The sequence below is a fragment of the Camarhynchus parvulus genome, chromosome 2, assembly GCF_901933205.1.
Source record: "Camarhynchus parvulus chromosome 2, STF_HiC, whole genome shotgun sequence".
In the NCBI taxonomy this organism is placed as follows: domain Eukaryota; kingdom Metazoa; phylum Chordata; class Aves; order Passeriformes; family Thraupidae; genus Camarhynchus; species Camarhynchus parvulus.
Genome location: NC_044572.1, coordinates 965,339 through 991,850, shown reverse-complemented (window position 1 = coordinate 991,850; position 26,512 = coordinate 965,339). Strand labels below are relative to the sequence as shown.

Genomic DNA, 26,512 nt, shown 5'->3' with positions numbered 1-26,512 from the left:
AGATGTCACCCCCCAGCTGCCCCGGAGCACAACAGGAAACCAGTCAGCTCAGTCTTTTATCTGATTCTCTTCCCGGGCTGGTCCAGCCACCCACCCCCACAGCCTTCCCGGGGCTATCAGCTGCCCCCAGGCCACTGACCACTCCCAGCCCCCCTCCCTGCACAGCGGTAGAGTTCAAACAACCCGAGTTCCACCGTAGGATCTGACACAGCCGCTCCTCTGCTGGATCCACGGATTCCAGTGGCACCTGGAAGTACAGGAGGCTCCACCTGGGGGTCTCCACGGGGCAGCGGCACCGCCAGCTCAGCTCCAGTCACTGACCCTCCTCTGCTGCCTCGGGGCCAGTCCCGTTCCACCCTGGGCCCCTGCCTGCCAAACAGCACAGCAGGCTCCCTGCTCCTGCTCCTCCTCCCGAGACCCAGGTGCTGCCACGAGTCCCACAGCACCGTGCACAAACTCCCGGTGCTGCCACAAGTCCCAGCTGCCCGGCGTGTCCCACGCTGAAGAACCGCTGTCCCTTCCCTTCTCCAGCCCTCTGGCTACCGATTGTCCTGGCTCAGAGCCTCGCAGGGCTCCAGCTCCGGCTCGTGTCCCGGCAAGCTGCCGGCCGGAGAGGCGGTCACGGCGTGCACCTTCTGGTGGTGGTTCAGCGACTGCCGGTGCCGGAAGCTCTTGGTGCAGCCGTGGCACTGGAAGGGGCGCTGCTGGGTGTGCCGCCGCTGGTGCTCCTCCAGCGACGCTTTCTGGGGGAAGCTCTCGGCGCACTCGATGCAGCGGTAGAGCCGCTCCCCGGCGGCGCCGCCCCGAGCCGGCCGGCCCGGCCAAGCGCTGCGGAGCTGCGGGCCGTGGATGCGCTGGTGCTTCTGCAGGTGGTGCTTCTGCACGAAGCCCTTGCCGCAGGCGGGGCAGCGGTACGGCCGCTCGCCCGTGTGGATCCGGTAGTGCTTGTTGAGGTTGGACTTCTCGTTGAAGCTCTTGCCGCAGGCCGGGCACTGGAAGGGCCGCTCGCCCGTGTGCAGGCGCTGGTGCCGCAGCAGCGCGGCGTGGTGGGCCAGGCTCTTCCCGCAGGACGTGCAGATGAAGGAGCCGTTGCTCTTCCTCTCCCGGCTCTGCTGCCTCGCCAGGAGGTTCCGCGTCAGCCGGACGCTCTTCCAGCCCGGCGGCAGCGCCCGGGGATCGTCCTGGGCACTCTGCTGCTCCCAGCCGGGCTGCGGCGACGCCACCTCGGCCGCGGGGTCTTCTCCCAGCGGCATTCCCTGGGCCAGCGCGAACGGCTGCTCCGTGCCCGCGCCCAACGCGTGCTCCGCGGGGAAGGGCAGCCCCGGGGCAGGGTGAGCCTCCACCGGCACCACCACCGGCTTGAATTCCCCCAGGCAGAATTCCCCCAAGCCCTCCCCGGCCGCCTTGGGCCCGGCCACGCCGTGGCTCTCCCAGGACACCGGCTGCTCCTGGCTGAGGGGAACCTCCTCGTCCAGCCTGACCGCGGGCACCATCGGCAGTGCCAGGAGCTCGGCTCCGTCCTCCTGCGGCTGCTGCTCTTCCGTCTTGATCACGATCATGTCACCTGTGGAGACACCGCAGTTCACTCCCGGGAAGGGAAGGCCTCCCGTGCCTGCAGCTCCAGAGTGGGAGCGGGAGCGGAGGTGAGAGGAACTGGCAAAGAACGAAAGGGAACAGGAAGGGATTGCCAGGAGGAGATGAGGTGAAGGGGCGTTGTCCAGGCAGCTTGTTGGACCTCAGGGATATCATGGAATCACGGAATTAGTGAGGTTTGCAAAGCCCTCAAAACCAAAACCAAGCACTGCCAAGGCCACCACTGTCCCATGTTCCCAAATGCCACACCCACTCAGCTTTTAAATCCTTCCAGGAATGGAGACTTCACCACTGCCCTGGGCATGCTGGACTCAATGACACTATGGACTGACAATACAATCCTCACAAAAAAACCAAACCAGAGGGAATGTGAAGGCAAAGCTGAGGTGCAGAGTCCTCCATCCTGGAAAGAACCCCATCAGGAATGGCAGAGTTTAAGTGTGTGAATCCAGGGAAAAGGATCAAAGCAAAGCCTCCCCAAAGCAGGAGGGAACATCCACCCACAGGCACCCGGCTCCAGAGCCACCCTCACTGAGCCTTGCCCCAGGTTTTCCCATTTTCCATCCTTAAGAACGCTGCCCAGTCTGGGCAGGTTGTCAGTGCCCATCCTCAGGCCCCCTCGCTGTCACTCACTGTCACCAAGCTGTCCTGGCACCGCTCCCTTCTCCGGCAGCCCGGGGCTCCCTGGATCCTCCCTGTCCTCGGCTGGTGGCAGCAGTGCAGCTTTGGAACCAGCATCCTCAGACCCTGGGAAGGAGGGAGCAATGGGATGAACTGCTGACAGTGGGGACCTCCCAAAGCGGGGTCCTGGAATTCCAGGACATCTGATCACACAGGCCACTGGCAGCCGAACCAGGCACGGGATTTTGGCTTATCCCAGGAAGTGCCTGATGGACACTCAAACGCTAAAATTTCAGTCCAAAATTAATGAGTACTATCATGTAGGACTCTCTGCAGCAAATCCCTGCAGGGTGATCCATGTACAGCCCATATCCCAGGAAAAAAACAGCGCAAGAACACTGGCTGCAGGACATGTCACCTGAAATCCCCCCATGCTCCACGTGGGGAAGGTTTGGAAGCTGCATCAGCCCAGGGATGATGATGTTTCTGGCATGATCTGAGTGATCCTCACCGAGAGGGACCATGGCCTCGTAGTTCCCCTTCCTGGCGATCCCACGGAGCTCCCGGCTGCCCACGCTGCTCCCCAGCTCCTGCTCGGGCAGAGCGGCCTCCTCACCCTCGCCTGCCGCTGGCACCTGGAAGTACAGGAGGCTCCACCTGGGGGTCCCCACTGAGCCCTCCCTGAGCCCCTGGGGGTCTGGAGCTCCTATGGACAGAGCTGGGGGAACATCCCCAGACATCCCAGCGAGGCTCAGCTGTTCCTCCCCAGACCAGGGGCAGATTCCCAGGATCCATCCTGGCAGCCAGGTGAGCAGTGACCCCTCAGATGGGAGCGGGACAGTGGCACCATCACACATCACCCCAGTAGGGCCCTGAAATATGACTGAAACGCTTGGGGCTGGTGTTCTGCTCCCCCTCTCCCCTGGGGACAGGGACAAGCACCAGACGAGCTGTGTCCATCTGGCTCCCTGCAGCTCCCAAGAGCCAACAGCATTTCCCATGGCCACATGGTCACCTGGGGCACTTTCCCACTGCTTTGGGCACATCTCTGTCACTTGTGGCCTGTCCCTGTCACACTGAGCCCATCCCTGAGCTGGGACACATCCCTGTCCATCTTTGGCACATTCCCATTAGCTGGTGCCTGTCCCCGTTTGTCACCCCTGGCATGTCCCTGCTATCTGGGGCTTGTCCACATCAGCTGGGGCTTGTCCCCATTACCTACACCGCATCCCTGTCACTGAGGGCACATCCCTGTTCCCTGGGACTCATCCCCATTACCACGGGCTCATCCCCATCCCGTTACCCAGAACTTGTCCCTGCACCGCTGGAATGTCCCCGTCCCCATTCCTCAGAGCTTCTCCGTGTCCCCGTGGGCTCAGCCCGATTCCCATTCCTTTCCTCATTCCCTGGAGCTGGTTCCCGTTCCCCGGGTCGCATCCCCGTCCCCCAGGCCCATCGTGTCCCCGTGCGGTCCCGTCCCGTTTCCCTGGGCCCCGACCCTGTCACGGTTACCTGTGTCCGCTCCCGGGCGGCCCCGGTGCCGGTGCGGATTGCCCCCGCAGCGGCAACGGCGGAGCTGGCGCTGGATGCGGCGGAGGCGGCGGGAGTTGTCCCTGAGGAGCGCGGCCAGCCGGGCCCCGCCGGCCCGCACCGTGCGCTCCAGCCCCGCCACGCGCCGCTCCAGCCGCTCCAGCCGCCGCTCCGCCGCCTCCACGCCCGCTCCAGCCGCCGCTCCGCCACCGCCACCGCCCGCAGCGACAGCTCCGCCGGGGCCGCCCTGCCGGGGCCCGCGCCGGGATCGGGGCCCGCGCCCTGCCAGGCCTCGGGCGCCCACTCGGGCTCCTGCTGCGGGGAAGAGGGCGGTGAGGGGCGGCCGGGCCCGGGTCCCGCCGGGGGTGCGGGGGGTGCCGGTGCCGGGGGTCCCGCCGGTACCTGAGCGCGGCCCCACTGGGCCATGGCCGCCCCTCACCGCCGCCGCCGCAGCGCCCCCTGCCGGCCCCGCGCCGCCCGCGCCGCCCCGCCCGCGGCCGCCGCACCGAGACCCCGGCCCGGTTACAGCCCGGTTACAGTCGGTTACAGCCGGTTACAGCCGGTTACAGCCCGGTTACAGCCGGTTACAGCCTGGTTACAGCCGGTTACAGGCGGTTACAGCCTGGTTACAGCCCGGTTACAGCCGGTTACAGCCGGTTACAGTCGGTTACAGCCGGTTACAGGCGGTTACAGCCGGTTACAGCCGGTTACAGCCCGGTTACAGTCGGTTACAGTCGGTTACAGCCGGTTACAGCCCGGTTACAGTCGGTTACAGCCCGGTTACAGTCGGTTACAGCCGGTTACAGGCGGTTACAGTCGGTTACAGTCGGTTACAGCCGGTTACAGCCCGGTTACAGTTGGTTACAGCCCGGTTACAGCCGGTTACAGCCCGGTTACAGTTGGTTACAGTCGGTTACAGCCGGTTACAGCCCGGTTACAGTCGGTTACAGCCCGGTTACAGCCCGGTTACAGTCGGTTACAGCCGGTTACAGCCCGGTTACAGTCGGTTACAGCCCGGTTACAGCCGGTTACAGCCGGTTACAGTCGGTTACAGTCGGTTACAGCCCGGTTACAGTCGGTTACAGCCGGTTACAGCCGGTTACAGCCGGTTACAGTCGGTTACAGCCCCAGCCCATCTACAGCCCCATCCCATCCCATCTACAGCCCGACTCCACACTATCCCCATCCCATCCCAGGATGGGTCAGGCTGGAAGGGATCACAGCAGCTCATCTGGTCTCACCTCCCTGCTCGGTCAGGGTTATCCCAGAGCACATGGCACAGGATTGTCTCCACACCATTCTGGAATATCTCCAGTGAGGGAGGCTCCACACCCTCTCTGGAGAATCTGTTCCAGGGCTCAGTCGCTGCACAGCGTGGAAGTTCTTCCTCCTGTCCAGGTGGAACTTCCTGGGCATCAGTTTCCTGCCTGTTCCTCTTGTCCTGTTGCCAGGTCCCACAGCAAAGAGCCAAGCTCTATCAGTCCCATCCTATCTCCATCCCCATCCTGGTTTCTGTCACATCCACATCCCCATCCCATTCTGTCACATCCCACCCCATCCCAATCCCATCCCTACATCCATCCCATTCCCATCCACCCCCATCCATTCCATCCATCCATCCATCCATCCATCCATCCATCCATCCATCCATCCATCCATCCATCCATCCATATCCCCTCTCACCCCCATCCCACCCTACCCCTATTCCATCCTCACCCCATCCATTCCCACCCCTGCATGAGGACCACAGCTCCAGCCCTCAAATCCGCAGTGCCCAGCAACCCCCAGTGCCATTCCCAGAGGCCCATCCAGACCCCCAATCCCATCCCACCCCTTCTCACACTGGGACTGCAGCCCCCCAGCAGCAGCTGACACCTCACATCCAGTGTTCCATTCTCACTCTTCCATCACTCCATGCCACAGATCCCGTTCCTGGTGCTGCCCACCCAGGCAGACCCAGCAGGACCCTCCCAGAGCCCCCTCAAGGAATCCACGTGCAGCATCCTGGTTTCTACAGCATCTATTGGCACTCTCCACAAAAGGGACCCACTCCCAGCATCCCACCCGCCCCACCAGGGCTTGGGAACAAGGAGCCCCCTCACATGGGCTGGGCAGGTGCCCCCTGTCCCCACACCAGGGCAGGGGAGCCAGAAAATGTCCATGTTCCAGCCTTCATCTGGAGAGGGATAGAGGGGAGAAGGTCTGACAGTGGCCTCCGGTCCCCAGGAGGTCACTTCAAAATCCAGCAGCAGCATTGCATCCCTGGGAGTCACTTCAAGGTCCAGTAGCACCACCCTGTTCTCAGGAGGTCACCTCCAGGTTCAACAGCAGCATCTTATTTCTGAGAAGACACCTCAAAATTCATCACGTATCCCATTCCTGAGAGGACACCTCAATGCCCACAAGCAACAGCATCCCATTCTTCACCTCAAGATCAGACAGCAGCCTCCTATCCTAGGGAGGCCAACTTAAAGTCCATCAGCAGCACCCTGTGTCCGGGACGTCACCTCAAAGTCCATCAGCAGCATCGTGGGAGGTCACCTCAAGCCTCTGGGAAGTCACCTCAAATTCCAGCAGCAGCTTCCCACCCCTGGGTGTACACCCTGAGATCCAACAGCGGCCTCCCATTCCGGGAGGACACCTCAAGGTCCCACAGCAGCGCCCCATCCCTGGGGGGTCACAGCCTGGCTTCCCACCCCGTCTCCAGCTGCGGGTGCCGCCACGACGGGCCCCGGGTTGGCGCAGGTGAACGGCCGCTCCTGCCGCCTGTGGATCCTCTGGTGCACCTTGAGGTGGTAGAACCTCTTGAAGGTTTTCTGGCAGATGCCACACTGGTGGGGCCGGACACCCATGTGCATCCAGTGCTGCCGGACGAAATCCGAGACCCAGGTGAAGCTGCGGTTGCAGCAGGGACACAGGATGAGGTGGTGGCCGGAGTGCCGCCGCTGGTGCACCGTCAGGAAGACCTGGTTGGAGAAGCTCTCCCGGCACTCGGTGCACGTGTACATCACTTTTCCAGGTGGCAGCGAGCACCTGGCAGGGCCGGGCTCCTGCCACACCGTGCCACAGTCCCTGCTCGGGGCTTGTGGCTGCGAGGACGGGCACAGGGTCTGGCTGGGACACTCCTCCGGCTTCGAGGCCTGGCAGGTGCCATTGGCTGCCCAGGTTTGGGGCTGGGATGTTGGGCACTGGGATGCCGGGCATGGCCCCTGGCTGGGACATGCATTTGCATCCAAGGGCTGGCAGGTGCCGTTGGGTGCCCAAGTTTGGGGCTGGGATGTTGGGCATGGTGTCCCCTGGCTGGGACATGCATTTGCATCCAAGGGCTGGCAGGCACTGTTGGGTGCCCAGGTTTGAGGCTGGGATGTTGAGCATGGTGTCCCTTGGCTGGGACATGCATTTGCATCCAAGGGCTGGCAGGCACTGTTGGGTGCCCAGGTTTGAGGCTGGGATGTTGAGCATGGTGTCCCTTGGCTGGGACATGCATTTGCATCCAAGGGCTGGCAGGTGCCGTTGGGTGCCCAGGTTTGGGGCTGGGATGTTGAGCATGGTGTCCCTTGGCTGGGACATGCATTTGCATCCAAGGGCTGGCAGGCACTGTTGGGTGCCCAAGTTTGGGGCTGGGATGTTGGGCATGGTGTCCCCTGGCTGGGACATGCATTTGCATCCAAGGGCTGGCAGGGCACGTTGGGTGCCCAAGTTTGGGGCTGGGATGTTGGGCATGGTGTCCCTTGGCTGGGACATGCCTTTGCATCCAAGGGCTGGCAGGTGCCATTGGGTGCCCAGGTTTGGGGCTGAGATGTTGGGCATGGTGTCCTACTGGGACACTCCTCTGGCTTCGAGGCCTGGTACGTCCCGTTAGCTGGCCAGGTTTGGGGATGGGATGCTGGGAATGGCACCTGGCTGGGACACACCTCCAGCTCCGAGGGCTGGCACGTCCCGTTGGCTGCCCAGGCGCGGAGGTGCCGCCTGATCTTCTTCTTGGACATGAACTTGCGGTCGCAGTGGACGCAGACATAGGGCACCCAGTTGGTGTGGCCACGCTGGTGGATCAGGAGGTTGATCTTCAGCAGGAAGGTTTTCCTGCAGATGGGGCAGGAGTAAAATTCCCGGGTGGAATTTCGCTGGCAGGCCATGGGCCGGCCCACGCAGGAGTCCTTCTCCGGCTCCCCTGGGCTGGGATCTGCCTGTTCTGTCGTTTTGTGGACATCTGGTGTCACCTCCTTTCCCGGTTCTTCAGGAATGTCGGCCACCAGATCTTGGCCAGTATTCTCTGAATCTTTCACAGCCTCCTCTTCCTGGCCCTTGTCCTCTTCCAGACCCTTAGAGGGTGTTTTGGGCATTGACAGCTTCTCTGCAGCAACCTCCTCCTGCGGCACCTCCATTGGGATCCCCGCTTCAGCATCTCCTGGGAGTTTTTTAGAATCCAAACATCACTTTCCACATGGTTTTAAGGCATGAACAGCAAAGGGCTTTGCTCCCACCCTCCCTCCCTCACTTCCTGCCAGCACAAATCCCAGCCCCACTCTCCTCTTCCAGCTCAGTCTCTGGACTGTGTAAAAGCCAGGAACAGCCACGGCTGATCCCTGTAGACACCCCAGGAGCAGTCTGAGGTGGAAAACATCACCCAGGGGGACAAGGGACTCTGACAACCACCCTGGGGCATGTCTGGGCAGGTGTGCTGATGCCAAGCCATATCCCAAACAGTTTCAGGGCTGGTAACAGGATTTGCTTCCCTTTCCTGGAAGCCCCAAGCCTGGAGAGAGGCCCAGTAGAACCCCCCCAAGCTGCTGGCCCCACCAAGGAGGGCAAAGGGTTCTGGCCCAGTACCTGCTGCAGGGGGAGAACAGTTCTGACCCACGGTGTCCTGACAGTGCACGGAGAGCGGGTGAGGAGGGCACGGGGTTGGCTGGCTGAGATCTGCCAGGACAGCAGTGGCTTCCAGAGGGACAGGTGCTGTGAGGGCAAGAGCAGTGATGAAGGTGGGTAAGGAACAGCCAGGCAGGGGTCCAGGACCCCTCACAGCAGCAGCAGCAGGATTTGCCAGGCACTCACCTGTGCTGCAGTTCTCTGGGACCACTGGGCTCCTGCTTTCCTCCATCAGGTTCCCACTCTCCTCTGCTGGGTTCCCAACTTTCCTTTGCAGGGCTCCTGTTTTCCTCTGCTGGGCTCCTGTTTTCCTCTGCCGGGCTCCTGTTTTCCTCTGCCACATCCCAGATTTCCTTTATCAGGTTCCCACTTATCTGCACTAGGCTCCAGCTTTCCTCCACCAGGTTCTCGCTTTCCTCTACCAGGTTCCCACGTTTCTCTGCCACATTCCCGCTTTCCTCGGGCTCCCTGCAGCCCCTCTCCATTGTCTCTGTCTCCAGCAGTGCATCATCACTGGTGCGGTTCTGTTGGGCTGGCTCTGTGGAGGACAAGGACATTTGGATTCACCAGCAGCCAGTGAAAAATCCCACTCCATGGGGTGTCAGGATCCCTCACACCCAGCAGCTGATGGGGCAGGGGCTTCCAGGCTATCCACATGTCCCAGCAAGAGTTCCCTCACAGTGGACACCTTCCAGTCCCTGGGAGTGTCCCAGGTTGGAAAAGGCTTGGAGCAACCTGCACTAGTGCAAGGTGTCCTGGGCTTGGAAAGAGATGAGCTTTAAGATTCCTCTCAACCCAAACACAAAATTCTGGCATTCTGGGATTCACGGTCCCAGTGAGCAGCCAGAAGCTGGTGGCACAGAAGGAACCCAGTGTCACCCACCTACAGCCAGCTCTGGGGACACCTCTGCTGCCTCTGGCTCCAATTCCGGGGGCGTGCTCAGCTCTTCACTTTCCAGCTGCAGTAACAGCTCAGGCTTGGACAGGGCACAGTCTGGGCAAGAGCAGGACAGACATCAGGAACATGATGGGACAGGACTCTGCACCCACAGCTGGGCAACAGAGCCAGTCCCAACCCAGGAAACTTCATCTCCAACCACGACGGGAGTTATGGATACAGACAGGAAACGGCAGGCAGAGCTGACAGGGAATATGGAAAACAGCCTCTGACAGTCCCCTGGGAACAACTGCAAGAAAACCCATCCTTGCTCTGCCCCTGCTACAGAATTCCCTGTTCTCCCAGAAATTCACCTTGCAGGTAGGAAAATACCCTGAATGACGGGAAGGGAATTGTGAGGCTCCTGACTGCCTGAGGGCAGTGCTGAGGGACCACCTTGAATCCTGGGGGCAACTCTGGCCCCTCATGCCAAGGAAGACATTGAGAGGCTGGAACATGTCCAGGGAACGTGTCCTGGTGCTGTGTCTGGGGAACAGAGCACCAGGAGCTGGGGGGCTCAGCCTGGAGAAATGGAGGCCAGGGGGGACCCTGTGGCTCTGCACAGCTCCCTGACAGGAGGGTGCAGCCAGGAGGGAATCAGGACCTGCTCCCAGGGAACAGGACAAGAGGAAACAGCTTCAAGAGGAGGCTTGGGTTGGATTGTAGGGGAAATTCTCATGGAAAGGGGTGTCCCAGGCAGAGAATTTTGGAGGTGACAACCCAGGGAGATGATAACACCAACAATGTACCTGTTCCTCACGAGGAAAAGACACCAAGCACTTACTACCCTGTCCTGCGACTCCCTGCCATGCTCCAAACGCTGCCGGAGGGGACAGGGGAAAGGGAGGATTATTTGAGAGCTGGAGATTGCAGCAAAAGGCAAAGAGGCAGAGAAATGACCCCAAGAGAGCTCCCTGGGGCTGCCAAACCGGCGCAAACGCAGCCTACACAGGGACACCAGCATCTCGTAGTTGCCTTCCATGACGCTCCGGTACATTTCCTTCTGTCCCTCGTCCAGGCTTGCCCACTCCTGCCGGCTGAACCGCACTGCCACATCCTCGAACTGCACGGGACCTGCAGCACCGGCTGGGATGGGGGACAGGGCAGCGACCCCGAACAACTCCCAGACCCTCAGATCCCCACAGCCCTTCAATAGCTCCCAAACCCCCATAGGGAGACCCCCGTGCTTATTCCCAGTCTCCTAAACCAGCCTGCTCCCAGCAGCCCACTGGATTCATCCCCAGTCTCCTGAAACCTACCGCAGCTCCTTCAAACAGCTCCCAGATCCCCAGGAGTCCCACGGATTCATCCCCAGTTTCCTGAAACCCACTGCTGCCCCCTGAGGAGCCACTCGAGCTGCTCCCGGCCAGCCGGGAACCACTGGATTCCCATCCCGTCTCCTGAAACCCACCGCAGCCCCCTCGGGAGCCCCCCAAACCGCTCCCAGCCCTGCAGAGCCTCACGGGCGATCCCCAGGCTCCTTCCCAGCCACAAACCCTCCTTCCAACAGCCCCATAAGCGACCCCCAGGCTCCCCTTCAACCTCCCACCAGCCCCTCAATGCCCCCCCCAGTCTCACTCCTAACCTCCAGCCCCACAACGACCCCATAAGTGACTCCCTCATCCCACTCCCACCCCTCCTCGCCCCGCATCACTCCCCTAAGCGCCCTCAGTCTCACCCTCAGCCCCACAAGCGACCCCTCCTCGCCCCCTCCGGGGCTCCCCCGCTTCTCCCATCGCGGCGCTCACCCCGTGGAGCTGCAGGGCGGCGAGGGGCAGCTCCCGGAGCGCCGCCTCCGCCCGCTCCATCCGCCGCTCCAGCGCCTCGAGGCGCGCCTGGAGCTCCGCCATGGCCCCGCGCCGCCGCGGCCGGGGCGGGACCGCACGGGACGCGCCGCCGGAGGGGCGGCACCGAGCGCCCGGAGGGCTGGCTTGGTTGGATGGATGGATGGAGGGATGGGTTGGGAGGGCGGCACCGAGCTCCTCTAGGGGTGGGTTGGTTGGATGGATGGACGGAGGGATGGGTTTGGAGGGCGGCACCGAGCTCCCGGAGGGGTGGGTTGGTTGGACGGATGGGCGGTGGGATGGGCTGGGAGGGCGGCACCGAGCCCCTGGAGGGGTGGCTTGGATGGATGGACAGATGGACGGATGGACGGAGGGATGGGTTGGGAGGGCGGCACCGAGCTCCCGGAGGGGTGGCTTGGATGGATGGACAGATGGACGGAGGGAGGGAGGGAGGGAGGGAGGGAGGGATGGGTTGGGAGGGCGGCACCGAGCTCCTGGAGGGGTGGCTTGGATTAAAACGATCGATTTGGCACGACTCCCGGAGGGTGCTAATAATTAATTGGATGGATGGATGGATGGATGGATGGATGGATGGATGGATGGATGGATGGATGGATGGATGGATGGATGGATGGATGGATGGATGGATGGATGGAGGACGCATGATGATTGGTCCATTTCCAGGCTCCACCGAGCTCCTGGAGGAGTGGGTTGGTTTGTTGGATGGATGGAGCAGTGGGATGGGTTGGGAAGCAGCTGAGTGGCAGCTCCCGGAGCATCGGGGCGATGGCACGGGGTGTGGCTGCAGGACGGGGCTCTGCTGGGCTCGGTGTTGTTTGCCTGCTTCATCGCTGGCCTGGGTGAGGGGGTCGCTGAGGGCTCAAAGCTGGGAGGAGTGGCTGATCCCCCCGAGGGTTGTGTGGCCCTTCAGAGGGACCTCGGCAGGTTGGAGACATGGGCAGAGGGGAAATGTCTGGAATTCAACAAAGGCAAGCACAGGTGCTGCAGCTGGGGAGGAGCAACCCCAGGTACCTGCACAGGCTGAGAGTGACCTGCTGGAGCAGCTCCGTGGGAAAGGACCTGGGGGTCCTGGGTGACAATGAGCTGTCCTTGAGCCAACAGCGTGTGCTAGGGAAAAAAGGCCAAGGAGATCCTGGGGTGCATTGGGAAGAGCATTCCCAGCAGGTCAGGGGCGATCCTGCCCCTCTGCTCAGCCCTGGAGGCACCTCTGGGTGCTGTGTCCAGCTCTGGATCCTCAGCACAGCAGGGCCAGGAGCTCCTGGAGCTGAGCAAGGGCCTGGAGCATCTCGGTGCCCAGGAAAGGGTGAGGGAGCTGGGGCTGCTCAGCCTGGAGAGGAGTCCCAGCTGAGAGGGGCCTCAGCCCTGGGTGTCCCCGTGTGTCCCTGGGTGTCCCTGGGTGTCCCTGGGTGCAGGGAGGGCCAGAGCAGGGCCAGGCTCTGCTCCAGGGGCCCCAGCAATGGCACCAGAGCCACGGGCAGAGACTGAGCCCAGGAATTCTCCCAGCACAGGAGGCAGAACTTCTGCCCTGGGCAGTGCCCAGCCCTGAGCAGAGACCAGAGAGGGGCTGGGATCTCCTCCCTGGGGATATTCCGGACCTCTCAGGATGTAATCCTGTGCCCTGTGTTCTGGGATGGCCCTGCCAGAGCAGGGAGGTGCCACCAACTGTCCCACTCTGGTCCCTTCCATCCAGGAATTCTGGGATTCCGTGTCCTGCGGTGGAACCCCGGGGGCTTTTCCTGCCACTGCGATCAGCATCAGCCCCTTCCCGGTGACGAACAGCTGTCAATCACTGCGGGGGCTGCCGGCCGGCGGGGGCCGCTGTGGCGGCGGCGGAAGCGGAGGAGGAAGGGGAAGCGGCGCTTTTTGGCGGCAAGGAAAGGAAAGGCGGCGGGGCGAGGCAGGAGCGGCGGCGGGCGAGGGCCGCTCCGAGCGGAGAGCTCCAGCTCCGGTGCGGGAGGCCCGGGAAGGGGCGGGCCGGCCCCGGTGTGCGGCGGCCGAAGCGAGGCTCTCCCGGCCCGCGGTGTGCCTTGGGCAGCCGCGGTGCCGCAGCCGGTCCCTGCGCTCCGCCGCTCCCGGTGCGGCGATGGAGCTGGCGGGCGGCAGCACCATCTCGCTGTGGACCGTGGTGGCGGCCGTGCAGGCGCTGGAGCGCAGCGTGGCCGCACACGCGTCCCGCCTCTTCAGCCTGGAGCACCGCGCCGGGAACAGCGAGAAGAAGCAGCTGGACTGCGAGAAAATGGTCGGGGAGTTCGGGAACCAGCTAGAGAGCAAGTGCGCGGCGCTGGACACCCTGATCCAGGAGTACGGGCGGCTCCAGAAGCGCCTGCAGAACATGGAGAACCTGCTGAAGAACAGGAATCTCTGGATCCTGCGGCTGCCCCCCGGGGTGGAGGCCCCCAAGGTAACGGATGGGTCTTTAAGGGGCTTGGGGGGGGACGTGGACAGCGCAGAGGTTCCTCTGCTCCTCACCTCAGCCTTCCGCCATGGAAATCATTCCACGATCTCTGCCAAGATTTCTTCTGTAGCCTGCCGTGCGAAGGCACGAAGCAGGAAGTGATTCTCCTGTGTATTGTTAGATTCAGCTGGTTTTCCCTACAAAAGGATGGGCTGTCACGTTTCAACCAACAGCGGGAAGTTCTTCCCCACTCTGAGGTCCCCAACGGGATCAGGCTCCAGGGGGAAGTGAGAATGTTGTGGAATACACAGTTCATCTCCCAAAGTTTAGCAAAGATCCAAATGTTACTCTCAGTGTCCAGAGGATGCCCCGAGACAGGAATTTTCTTTCCCTGGTAGCAGGGATAAGGAGGGAGTAGCATTCTCTGTGTTCCAGGAGCCGTGCTGAGTGTCGCTTTTGGGATTGCAGGCCCCGGCTGTGGCGTTGGAAAACGATGCCACCGGCTTTTCCACTCAGGAGTGGGAGAACCTGGAGGAGTGGCAGAGGGAGCTTTATGGAAAGGTGCTGACAGGGAAGAGAGAAGCCCTGATCCTGCTGGGTGAGTGTTGCTGTTGCGTCACTTATCAGCACTTTCTGGTTAGGGAATCTTTCCCAGACGTGGGAAGCAGATTTGGGGGAGCACAGTGAGACCGCTGCCTGTGTTTGAGGACTCTCTGTGCTCCCCAGCCGTGTGTTGTAGCTGCTGGAGCTGGTTTGGGGAATGCTGCTGGGTGTGTTCCTCCCTGTGGATGCAGCACAGAAACACTCATTCCTTTCTCTGTTCCTTGTCAGACGATGTCATCTCTGAACCTGCCCTCCTGTCCCGGCTGCAGGGAGGAGAAGCGCCCTGCAGTGAGGAGGAGGCGGCTCCTGGAGAGATCCCAGCAGAACCAGGTGCAGGCCAGGGATGAATTGAAGCTTTAATCCTGAGGGTGAGGGTCATGTGGTGCTGTCACCACACAGAGGCTGGCACGAGGTGATGGTCCTGGTTTGCTCAGAGGGAACTTCTTGGATCTCAAAAGGAGCAGGTTCAGGGGGAGTAACAGAGGGTGATAAAAAAGTGTAACAGGTTTGATTTTAAGGATTACAAGTCAGGAAGACTTGTGTCAGTCACATCCTCACTTCTTGGCTGTGAGGATGGTGAGGCCCTGGCACAGATTGCCCTGTGGCTGCCCCTGGATCCCTGGAAGTGTCCAAGGCCAGGTTGGACAAGGCTTGGAGCAATCTGGGAATAGTGGGAGGTGTCCCTGCCCACGGCAGAGGGTGGAACAAGTTTAACCCAAACCCTCCTGGGGTTCTGTGGTCTGATTCCATGATTTCTAGCATTGGCAGAGGCTCTGCTGTTTGAACCCAATGTGAGCAGCTGGGACAGCAGAGAAGCACAGGAAAGCCAGGAGGGAAGAGCAGGGCTGGCTGAACCTGGCCATGGTGAGTGTTGTGGAAGGGCCTGGGCTCAAGGGTGTGGAGAACCCTCTGGAACAGGGGGAACAGGGGGAACCACTTCCCTGCAGGGCAGAGCAGAGCTCCCAGGAGCAGGAACACAAGGTGCTGGGGAGGCTGTGTGTGGCAGCAGGGTGGGTGAGTGGGCACAAACTTCTGGGGCAGCTGGGGAGGAGTCCACTGGGGCTGTGATAGCCAGTAAAGGAGTTTCCTCTTTCCCAGTAAAGGAGTTTCCTCTTTCCCAGTAAAGGAGTTTCCTCTTTTCCTCAGCAGACTGCAGCATTCCAGTGTGGAGCTTTGCTGTCACCGTGAAGTCCGAAGAGGAGGAAGAGCCACGTGCAAAGGAGCAGGGAGCCATGGAGGGTGTGGAGTTCTCTGAGCTTGGTGTGGGTGAGTTCCGAGCGATCCCACAGCATCCTGTGCTGCTGGGGGTGTGGGAATCCCCAACATTCCTGCTGTGGGACAGCGTGCTGGGATGTGGGGGCTGAGGGGAGGCACTGGGGGAGAGCAGGAGCCATGCTGAGGTGGGGAGTGGGCAGGAAGCCTGGGGAGAGGTTTATTTTTGGGAAGGTGAAAGAGCTGAGAGGATGAGGCACTGCAGGTAGGGATTCTGGCACACCTGGAATGGATCCCTCGGAATATGATGAATCATTAAGTTGAGAATAATTCAGGGCAGGGAGCTTGTTTCTGTCTGTTTGAAAAATGCTGATTAAATTTGCAGCAGTAAACACTTGATTCTTAATAAAAATAACATTAAGCCTGTGAAGTTCTAAATGCTTTCTTTCAATCTTTTTTATTTTTCACATCATTTTTCCTGCTGTAAATGGTAGTTTGTAGTATTGTACCTTATGGATGGAGAGACAGAAGTTGACCTCAAATAAAAAAAAACCATGGTGTTCAATTGTTTTTAATTGTTTTTCAATACTGTGGTGGAACCTGAGCAGGAGAATGGTTCTCTATGTGTGAATCCAAGAACCAAACAGGCCTGAAGTGTAAAAATGTCTAAAAATAGGGTGTAAATAAGCTCACAATACAATTCTCACCCAGATCACATCAATCCTGCAGTCGGCAAAACATTTTCAGTGTTGTGGTTGAGTCCAGGAAGAGAAAAAATATTTAGTTTGTGGTTTGTTTTGAGTTTTTGCAGTTTTTTTATTTCTTGGTGCATTTCACTTGTGTTTTGACAACAGCTGTTTGTTCTGAAACATGAGTTCAGGGGGGTTGTTGCCCTCCAGAGTCCCTGTGAGTGCTGTCACAAGAGTGGTAGAATATTGCAATTTACAGAGAAATTTAGACCCCAATATGGAAGGTGGAGAAGAAAGAACGTGAAAATAAACAGAACTAACAAATCAAAACACCTAAATAATAATGACCTCATTATTGTTTAGGTCACACAGAAATCAGTTTCCCATGGAAAAGTTTATGCTTTCTGGTTCAGCATAAAATTTGGCCTTTCAGTCAAAATGCTCAGTTGTGAAGAGCATTTTTAGCTTGTTCTTATCCAAGAATCCATGGGTTCTGTGGACCGTCAGATGACTTGAATAGAGCTTTTCCCTCCCAAGGAAATCCGTGAAATCAACAGTTCATCTCATATAAAAATGTCATGGAGACATCAAACCTCTTGACTCGATGGTGTCATGACAATTGAACTGTTGGGGTGCCTGCTGCATTTCATCTCCTGTGGATTTAATTGTTGGAGACAGAAACCAGCTTCCAGTCACAATCTGCTCGGTCAGATTTCACTCAGGAACAAATCAGTTTAGAACTCTCCCTAAAATTTTGGTTTAGTACAGAAAGAGGGAAAATTACACTCTGTGTTTTGGTCCAGTTAGAACTTGGGTTAAAACATTTTATAGCTTCATTTTTTAAAATATTCTTTGTGCCCTAAATTGCAGGGTAATAGAGGCAAAGGCTTCCTGCTGGCTGAGGGCTGGGTTAGGTGGGTTATTGGGAAGGAATTCCTGGCTGAGGATGGGCAGGCCCTGGCACAGGGTGCCCAGAGAAGCTATGGCTGCCCCTGGATCCCTGGAAGTGTTCAAGGAAAAGTTGGACAGGGTTTGGAGCAGCCTGGGACAGTAGAAGGTGTCCCTGCCCGTGGCAGGGAGTGGCACTGGATGAGCTTTAAGGTCCCACCCAAACCATTCCAGGATTCCTTCCATAAGAGCAGGATGTATTCTGGGATAAAGAGGGAAAGTTGTGGCCCTTTGAAGCAGTGGAGGGACATTTGTGATTCCCTTGTGACCAGAATATCCTGAGTTCTGTTTGGGATCATCTCAGCAGCACTGCTGGATTATTCTACAAACAACCTGAGGTGCCCTTTCTGGGCTGTTTCTGTATTTTACATGCTCCATGTTTCATCACTTTTTGAAGCTGCCTTTGATATCAGAGGTGATGCAGTATTTTACAGTCAGACACAGTTTCTCTGTTCCAGCCCAGCTCTCCTGAATTTCAGAGACAAATACATGTATTTGTAGCAAATCTCTGAGCTATTTTGGGATTTGTGTTGTTTGAATTGCAAAATAGAGTCCTGAATTCAAGACAAAATGTGAAGTGACACAGAAAGGGACACTTCAGTGCTGTGAGGAGACCCTGTTCCCTCATGGCTCTGAGAGGATCCTCAATCCTTCATAGCTCTGAGAAGCTCCCCAAGCCCTTCACAGCACGGATGGGACCCTGATCCCTCACAGCTCTAAGTGGGACCCTGACCCCTCATGGCTCTGAGAGGATCCCTGATCCCTCATGGCTTTGAGGACCTTGTTCTGTCATGGCTCTGGGTGGAGCCCCGATCCCACACTGAGGGAATTGGCCCTCATGGATCAAAGAGGGCCCTGTGTCCTTCTTGGCTCTGGGTTGAACCCCAATCTCTCACAGCTCGGAGGATCCTGTTCCCTCACAGCTCTGGGCTGAGCCCTGATCCTTCACAGCTCTGAGGGAGGATCCTGCTCCCTCATGGCTCTGGGTGGACCCCAATCCCTCTGGCTCTGAGGGAGAATCCTATTCCATCCTGGCTCCGGGTGGAACACCAGTCTCTCGCAGCTCTGAGGGGGGGAACCCTGTTCCCTCATGTCTCTGGGTGGACCCCAATCCCTCACAGCTCTTAGAAGGATCCTCTTCCATCATGGCTCTGGGCTGAACCCAATCCCTCATGGCTCTGAGGGGGATCCTGTTCCCTCACGGCTCTGGGCTGAACCCCAATCCTTCACTGCTCTGAGGAGAATCCTGCTCCCTCATGGCTCTGAGTGGGCCCCAATCCCTCACAGCTCTGAGGATCCTGTTCCCCCATGGCTCTGGGCTGAACCCCAATCCCTCACAGCTCTGAGGAGAATCCTGCTCCCTCATGTCTCTGGTGGGCCCCAATCCCTCACAGCTCTGAGGGAGGATCCCATTCCCTCATGGCTCTGGGTGGAGCATGATCCCTCACAGCTGTGAGGGGGATCCTGTTCCTTCATGGCTCTGAGGGAGACCCTGTTCCTTCACGGCTCCAGGTGGACCCCAATCCCTCACAGCTCTGAAGATCCTGTTCCCTCATGGCTCTGAGGAGGACCCTCTCCCCTCATGGCTCTGGGCTGAACCCCAACCCCTCACGGCTCTGAGGGGGACCCTGTTCCCTCACGGAGTGCTGTGGACAAGGTGCAGGTGCGCGTGTGGCCAGGATGCAGTAAGGGTGGCCGGGGTCACGGCGGGTGCAAAGGAGCCCCATGGTGCCCCCGGCCGCCCCTCAGCCGCCATTCCCCGCAGGGCCGGACGCCGCTGGACACAGGGCCCAGGCCCCGGCGGAGGGCAGGAAGCAGCCGGGAGCCCGGAGCTGCCAGCAGCGGGATGTGAGAGGGAATCCCACAGAGACCGGCTCGGGTGAGTGGCGTCAGGGCGATGGTGGGAGAGGGATGTGGGACACCGAGCACCTGCCAGGATCTGGGGTGTGGGTGGTGTTTTGGCCTGGAGAAAAGGAGGCTCAGGGGGGAGCCTGTGGCTCTGCACAACTCCTGTGTATTGGTTTGGAAAGACAGGAGTCTGCTAAGGAAGGAAGGAGCCTCTCCTGAAATGGAGAATGTAAACTTTCTCTACTTCTCCGAATTGCTATAATTTTAAATTAAGGGGCTCTCAGGCAAAAATATGGGAGCAGGAAATAACAGTTCTTTAATAGGGAAGAAAAAAAATAAAATAAACAATGCAGTCCACTGGAACAACACTGACAGAGTCAGAACTCAACTTGACACTCTGTTGGTCAGGGTGTTGGTGGCAGTCCGATTGAAAATGTGGCTGCAGTCCTCTGAAGTATCAGGTGTGGTTCTGTTGGAGCAAGGAGGATCTGTAGAGAAGGATGTAGTCTTCCTCTGAAGATCCAGTGGGGGAAGAGGCAGCTGCTGTTCCTCTGGGGAATCCTGTGGAGAAAAGCCGTGCTGGTGTTCCAGAATCTCAGGTTATATCTGGGTAGCAATGCTTGGTTCCTCCCTCTGGGTGGAGCATCTCCCAATGGGATGTTATAGTTCTTATCAGTCATGCACTGATATTCAATAGTCTGTTATCAGCAATGCCCCCTCCCGAGGGAGGTGTGAATGTGGTCACTCAAAGACAGAAATAAGGCAAACTGCCCACTTGACAAAGGTAATCTGCCATACAGATGGTAATGGAAAACATCTTGCATGCAATGTTCAACATCCTGACAGGAGGGGACAGCGGGGGACAGCTGGGCTTTGCTCCAGGGAACAGGGACAGGAGGAGAGGGAACGGCCTCAGGCTGGGCCAGGGCAGGCTCAGGGTGGAAACTGGGGAAATTCCTTCCCTAAAAAGTCTGTCTAGCCCTGGGCAGTGGTGGAGTCCCCATTGCTGGAGGGATTTAAAATCCACTTGGATGTGGCACTTGGGGACATGGTCGGTGGTGGCCTTGGCAGTGCTGGGGGAATGGTTGGACTAGATGACTTTAAAGGGCTTTTGCAACCTCAACAATTCTACAATTCTATGACCAGCATCTCTCCAAGGCACTTGTTGTGCTGAGTTTGGTGTCCCAACTGCTTCTGTCAGGCATTCCATCCCCACCAGCCTTTCCAGGACCTTCCATCACACCCTTCTTTTGCCCTCTCCTGGGAAATCCTCCAGTCCCTTGGCCGGGTCTGCACTGTAAGGGTGCAGAGCACTGGCCCATCTCCTTTTCTTTATTTTCTCTACAGACTTTTGTTTTCTTTTTTCTTTTCTCATTACTTGAATGAATTTCTTTAAGAACTCTGTTCTCGTGAGTATTTCTCTGATGGGTGAGAAGTGGTGTGTGACTGAGAGGGATTGAAAAGGAAACAGAACCCTGGCAGCACCAAGAGAGAAATGAAACTCAAGGACAAGAATTCAAGTGGCTCTGGCCTCTCCTGGGGCCCTGGAGAACATGTTTTCACTTGCATGAAAATTCTGTGCATTTCTCAGGTTCAAACATCTGCTGAGGGTTTTGTAACCAACATTTCAGGTCTGTTCAAGAGGCCTTGGTCAGCAGGAGCTAGAACTGGAGCGAGGTTTTCTCTGGAATGTGAGCTAGAACAGAGTAGCTCTGCCTGGGCTGGGCTGACAATTGGAATTAATTTTATATGGTGATAAAATAACACTGGTTCCTGTTAACAGAAGACAGCATAATCCAGATTAAGCAAGAGGAAGGGTTGTGCACTGCAGATCGGAAGGAGGAGGCTGCAGAAGCTCCTGGAGAGCCCTGCCCAGGTGAGTAACTGCATACCTCAGAGGGAAAATGAAACAGAGGGATTAAATTCCAGGTGGTGTGATTAAATTCCCCACCTCTGCTCATGTATTCCAAATCTTTAAGAAGTTCTGCGCAGACTTGCCAGCAGATCTCCCACGTGAGGGCTGGTGTTGCCCCTTTCCCTTCTCATGGACATTTTGGAGTTAGTGGCTGCATGGGTGGCTTTTATCCAAGTGTGGCTCTCCCTAAATTCCTTCAAGTTGCTTTTCCCCTCCTCCCTTCCCTTTTGGGGTTTTTTTGGGTAAGGAGGAGCACACAGACTGCTCTGAAAGGCTGCAGAGCCCAGGGCCCTGTTCTTTGCCCTCTCACTTGGAACCTCTTTGTTTTACAAATCAGCTGCTCTGCTTTGCAGATTTTCCTCACTCTTCACAAAGGTAGTGGTGCTGCCTGTTGGCTCCACTAGAGCTGTACTTGGCTCCCTGTGTTTGTAGCTAGCTGGGATTTTTAGACTTTTCCAAAGGTTTCCTTAAGAAACTGGGCTTGGGGGAGCTTGGCTTGGGGTAACAACCTCCAAAGAAAGCCCAGACCAGAGCAGCTTTTCAGCCTTGTGAAATCCTAAGTTTAGGCAGGTATGATACACTTCTCCTGAACTTCTTCCCTCAGCAGAGCAAGGATTTTACGAGCCTGAGGCATCCAGTCAGACCAGGAAAGGCAGCGAGGTGGATGCCAGGGAGCTGCCAGGCACAGAGGGTGAGCACCTCCAGAGAGATCCTGCCACAGGTGAGGATCTGCCAAAAACTCCACTGCAGGAATTGTCCCTTACTGGCTCTTCCTGTTGTGCTTTCCCTGCTGCTTTGTTACTGCTGTGCATTCCCAAATTATCCAGGCTTTGTGCCTTCCTCTGGTGTTTCTCAGTTGTGTAAATTCTCCCCAATGAACAGGATTTCAGACTTATGCAAGAGATGTTTCATCGGGGATTGAACAAGAGGAGCCACCCTGCTCTGAACAACAGGGCTTGCAGAAAGAGGAAATCTCTGGGGATCCAAGTACAGGTCAGTAATGGATTTCAGCTGGGATTTTGGGGACAGTAAATCCAGTTTAGAGTATTTTTTAATACTGTGTGAAATGTCACAACCTTGCAATGTTAACCATGAGAGAACTGGGACAAACCTCAGTCTGCTGGTTAATATTTGGTCACAAAAAAATTGAGTCTCTCAGCTGAAGAGGCTCCTTCCCTCTTGAGCCAGCCAAAAGCTGTCAGAGGCACTGGCTTGGGCTTGTGCTGAGGCAAGCCCAGAGCTGCATGGGTCAAGTTGGTGCTGCTTTTATCTGAACAAAAACCTGGCTCAGGGCTGGGCCCACAGTGCTGGGCAAGGGAGTGACATCAGCTGGTGGCCAGTCACCAGTGCTGTCCCCAGGGTTGGGGACATACTGGGGCCACTGTGTTTGATGTCTTTGTCAGCAATGTGGGTGAGGGGATGGAGGACACCCTCAGTCCTTTTTATGGCCAGGGTTCCCTGCCCTGAAGACAAGTTTCTCACTTCCCATGCTGTCAGTTCTTCCAGGCATTTCTGGAAATGGTTTGGAGGCTTTGGGGATTTTTGGTGTTCTTGATCCTCACCCCTGTAATCCATTCCCACTTCTTGACCTCGTTCCTGCCTTTGCTCTGTGTTGTGCTTGTCTCCAGGAGCTACAACAAGGATGTTTGTCCCAGAAATTCCTGCCCTGTCTCCACATGGCACCCCCTTCTCCAGCCACATCTTGTTCTTTCTCATGGCTCCGGTTCCATCCAGTTATCAGTGTTTGGGACACACATTCCTTTATTTTCTGGGAATTGAGACTTCTGTGGGTCTCACTTTGGACCTCAGTTTATAGGGTCACAGGAGAGTGGGCTTTAATCAGTGATTTCCCATCCTGGCTGCAATTAAAATCAGTGACTTTTTTTGAAAGTTCCATAGCAAAAATGTTACTCCACTTGGGTTGTTATTCAGGCAAGACAAAGAGGTTCTGAGGCTGTTCGCTAAAAAACAGGTGCTTGTTGGACAGCACAAGTTCCTGGGAGCAGAGAGTGCTTCTGATAAGCTCAGGAGAGGAGGTGTAGGTTGGATATCAGGAAGAGGTTCTTCCCCCAGAGGGTGTTTGGGCACTGAACAGGCTCCCCAGGGAATGGGCACAGCCCCAAGGCTGCCAGAGCTCAGGGAGCAGTTGGACAACACTCTCAGGCACAGGGTGGGATTGTTGGGGTGTCCATGCAGGGCCAGAGATTGGACTCCATCCTTGTGGGTGTCTCCCAGCTCAGCAGAGCCCATAGTTCTGTGACTTGCTGAGCCAGCTCAGGGCCCTGCTTGGGCTCTGCTCCTGGAGATGCTCAGGAGAGTGTCTGGAGAGCAGCTGGGAACACTGAGGTGGGACAGTGTCTGCTCTGTTATCTGAGTGAGAGGCTGAATCTGAGACTGCAGCAGTCATTTTTTATGTAGATTTTTAAAAATAAAGTTGAAAAAAGTCCTTCTATTTTCCTGGAACTTTTGTTTCAGTGAATGCTGGTACTTTGTTCCTCCCTCAGTATTAAAGATGTGGCTTTGGGCTGGGAGGAACATTCCTAAGGGGACTCCTGAATTAAAAATCTCTGAAATCTCTGTTTCAGATGAAAATTTGAAGAGGGACCATCCAGCAAACTGCTTGGAGAGCAAGACCTGTGACTTAGAGGTACCAGGAAGGCCGGGAGAGGTGTTCCCCAAAGATCCCAGCCATGGAGTGACATGGGACAGTCAGTGGAATTCAGAAATGATGGAAACAGCCACTCCGGGGAATGGGAACAGCCTTGGAGGCGATGCTCAGTACGATTTCTTTAGTGCTCAGGAAAAGAGCCTGGAAAAGAGGCCCTGTATGTACAAGTGTGAGAGAAACTGCCCACAGCAGGACCTGCAGGGAGAAGGGGACATGTTTCCAGGCCCCACGTACGAGAGGATGTTCCCTCTGCTGCACCTACACCCAGGAGAGAAGGGAATGGGCCTGGGAGAGAAGGGAATGGGCCCTGGAGCTGCTCCCACCCCCTGTGAGGGGCCAGGGCCCCGCTCCGAGTCTGGGGAGACTCCCCCAGGCACAGGCAGGCCCCGTGAGCAGGACAGCCTGGGCACAGAGGAGGCTGCTGAAAACGAGGAGAGCTTCCCCACGGACACATCGGGATCCAGCCCCTGCTGGGAGCCGCCCCTGGCCCGGGGCAGCCCTGCCCAGCAGCAGAGCCAGGGCCGGGGCAGATCCTACATTTGCAGCGACTGTGGGAAAGACTTTGTTTGCCATTCGTGGCTCGTGAGGCACCAGACGAGTCACACAGGAGAGAGGCCCTACAAGTGCTCCAAGTGTGACAAAACCTACAGGAGGAAGGATAACCTCCTGAACCACCAGCGCCGGCACACGGGGGAGAAGCCTTTCCAGTGTCCTCTCTGCAGCAAGAGCTTTGTGCTCAAGAGGAGCCTGCTGAAGCATCAGGAAGGTCACATGCAGGAGCCGCGTGCCACTGGCCAGCTGGCCCTGCGGGAACATCAGGGGCTCCGTGATGCATTCCATGTAGGACATCCCCCACGTCCCTTGGTGCATCCTCCAGGGCAGCAGCCCCAGCTCTGTGGCAGACCCTGATGGCAGGAGGAGGCTGTGGTGCAGCCATGCTGAGCCCTTCCCAGGAGAAAGGAGCTGGCTGGGGGTTATTTTGTGCTAGACAGCATTCACCAGTGCCTGTGGATTTGGGGAGGTGGACTTTGGAGGTACTGCTGGCTGTGAGTCCGTGTGGGAGAGAAACCACGTTGACACGGAGCAATTTGTGATGTGTGTTACAAAGAAGAGTTGTCTGAATAGAGAGAAATGATCCAAAATGTATCCAAAATGTTATCCCAGGAATCCAGAGTCCTTGGACTGGGCTGGGAACGAGTTAAAGGTATTAATTGTCCACTAACGAGTGGAACGGTGTCAGGAAACACACACTTGGGTGAGGTGCTTTGGGAAAGGAAGTGTTGCCCCTGTGGCTGTAGGAGGAAGCCTCTTTCTTCTGTGGCAAACAGAAAGAAGGCTGCAGAGCCTGGGAGGCAGCTTATTCCCATTCAGATCCTGGGGCTCCTCGCTGCTGAGCCCCAAGGGAGAATTCCTGAAGGGTGAGATCCTTCCTGGGAGTTGTAGGATGGCCTGGGAGCCTGGAATATGGTTTTAATTCTGCATAGCCTTAAAGTTGTGTTGCATTTCTTTTCCCACATTGTTCACAGACTTCTGTGTTTGTTCAGTTTTCCAAATCCTTTGAAAGCAGAGCATGGAGATGCTGCAGAAACCTGGGAAACACAGAGTTAATGAGCTGCTGTGTCCCGAGCACTGATAACAGGATCTGCTGGAGAGGAGGCTGGCTGGAGGTGAGGGCAGCTCTGCTCCTGCAGCCTCCTCCCTCAGCTCTGTGTGCTCCACTCCCAAGAGGGAAGAAACTCTCAAGGTTTGTACATGCCCGTGGTCCAAGAGGAATGACAGGTGTCAGAAGAGTCCAAAAAAGCTCACAAAAAGTTCTAACAGCAAATTCCACTCTCAGCATGGGAATTGGTATATTTTGCCCTTCTGGTAGGAAGAGAAATAAAAAGGTAAAAGAAAAGAAGGAAGAGAGAGGGAGATCAGATAGATGAAGGGAAGGACATCACCATCCTGGCTCCAGCATCAATCCAGCTGTGTTCAGGATCCCAGAGGTGCCCTGTGAGCCCTGGATCACCCTTTTACAGCCACATTTTCCACGCCCTTGGGTTACTTTTTTCACTTTTGATGCAAACAAGTCTGCAGACACAGTCCATGCCTCTGGATCCTCTTAGAAATGGATCAGGGGGTCTCTGGTGGTTTTGATCCCCCCTGATTGATCAGCCTTTGTTGGACACTCCCTGCCCTGTGCTGTGCATGCTGTGCTATCTCCAGGAGCCAGAATAAGGGTGTTTGTCCCAAAAAAGAGCTGTCCCTGCTCCGTGTGCCCCCCTTTTCCAGCCACATCCTGTCCTTCCCCATTCAGTGTCTCACACAACAGTCCTTGGCTGGCTCCACAGCTGAGACACAGCCCTTTATCTCCTGGCCTTCTACAGAATCCAAAGTGATAAACCTGGGCCTGAAAAATGACCAGCCTGGGACTCTACGTGCTTCAGCAGAATGCAGGGAAAGACAATTATTTGAGAATTTAGGCAGGAAAAAGCGTGGTAGAGAGAAATAAGAGCCCAGAGAGGAAATGAAAGGGAGGGAAAGAGCTGAATTATTGCTGTCAGTGAAAACTGAGTAACTGCAGAAAGAGTTAAGGAAGAAAAGGAGGAAGACAAGCCCAAAATTGGAAAAATCAGAGTGGCTGAAAATTTCAGAGGGTCCCCCTCTGCAGCCATGTCTTATTCCAGTTTGTCCCTTGTTACCCAGGTTTGGGACACAGCAGCACTTTAACTCCTTGGTGCCTGGGATGGTGCCCCCAGGGCACTGCCCACACGGTGTTGGGACCCACAGCTCTTACTGGGGCCAGCTCAGCTGCAGCTCCAGAAATTCCCATTCCTGCCACATCAGGAATTTACCATTGTTGTGCTTTGATTTTAAATCAAGGAGCGCAGGTGCTG

At 57.1% G+C, this 26,512-nt stretch overlaps 3 protein-coding genes across 4 annotated transcripts; 1 reads left to right on the top strand and 2 right to left on the bottom strand.

The window, feature by feature from the left end:
- Positions 1-71: 71 nt before the first annotated feature.
- On the bottom strand, positions 72-4,170 carry LOC115900992 (zinc finger protein GLI4-like). Its single transcript, XM_030943244.1, has 4 exons — positions 3,727-4,170; positions 2,726-2,849; positions 2,227-2,340; positions 72-1,564 (listed from the first exon to the last, which is right to left on the bottom strand). Exons 1-4 carry the CDS (start codon positions 4,168-4,170, stop codon positions 540-542), a joined length of 1,707 nt encoding a protein of 568 aa, XP_030799104.1. The 3' UTR covers positions 72-539.
- A 1,496-nt stretch (positions 4,171-5,666) lies between these two features.
- Positions 5,667-10,982, bottom strand: LOC115917435 (zinc finger protein 775-like). 2 transcript variants are annotated; one of them, XM_030971487.1, is made up of 5 exons: positions 10,499-10,982; positions 9,497-9,607; positions 8,800-9,151; positions 8,575-8,700; positions 8,014-8,152 (listed from the first exon to the last, which is right to left on the bottom strand). In XM_030971487.1, exons 1-5 carry the CDS (start codon positions 10,719-10,721, stop codon positions 8,143-8,145), a joined length of 822 nt encoding a protein of 273 aa, XP_030827347.1. In that variant the 5' UTR covers positions 10,722-10,982; the 3' UTR covers positions 8,014-8,142. The 2 variants fall into 2 exon arrangements, with proteins under 2 accessions (XP_030827346.1, XP_030827347.1); XM_030971486.1 differs by lacking the exons at positions 9,497-9,607; positions 10,499-10,982 and having other exon boundaries at positions 5,667-8,152; positions 8,800-9,083.
- A 2,257-nt stretch (positions 10,983-13,239) lies between these two features.
- LOC115917434 (zinc finger protein 282-like) lies at positions 13,240-25,146 on the top strand. The gene is given in 11 exon segments (XM_030971485.1): positions 13,240-13,756; positions 14,219-14,348; positions 14,582-14,683; positions 15,113-15,217; positions 15,503-15,619; positions 18,968-19,081; positions 20,834-20,926; positions 21,573-21,686; positions 21,848-21,958; positions 23,551-24,412; positions 24,414-25,146. Coding segments are annotated over 11 exon segments (2,130 nt in total). The 5' UTR covers positions 13,240-13,438; the 3' UTR covers positions 24,478-25,146.
- Positions 25,147-26,512: the final 1,366 nt, after the last annotated feature.

Bases quoted from the DNA above. Each gene is read 5' to 3' on its own strand.
- LOC115900992 (XM_030943244.1), bottom strand. From the start codon at position 4,170: ATGGCCCAGTGGGGCCGCGCTCAGGTACCGGCGGGACCCCCGGCACCG. The intron at 2,341-2,725 runs GTGAGGATCACT...CCTCCTTCCCAG, and splicing joins CGAGGCCATGGTCCCTCTCG to GGTCTGAGGATGCTGGTTCC. The intron at 1,565-2,226 runs GTGAGTGACAGC...GTGTCTCCACAG, and splicing joins GCCAGGACAGCTTGGTGACA to GTGACATGATCGTGATCAAG.
- LOC115917435 (XM_030971486.1), bottom strand. From the start codon at position 8,956: ATGTGGCAGAGGAAAACAGGAGCCCGGCAGAGGAAAACAGGAGCCCAG. The intron at 8,701-8,799 runs GTGAGTGCCTGG...TTGCCCTCACAG, and splicing joins CCCAGAGAACTGCAGCACAG to CACCTGTCCCTCTGGAAGCC. The intron at 8,153-8,574 runs GTACTGGGCCAG...AAAAACTCCCAG, and splicing joins CTGTTCTCCCCCTGCAGCAG to GAGATGCTGAAGCGGGGATC.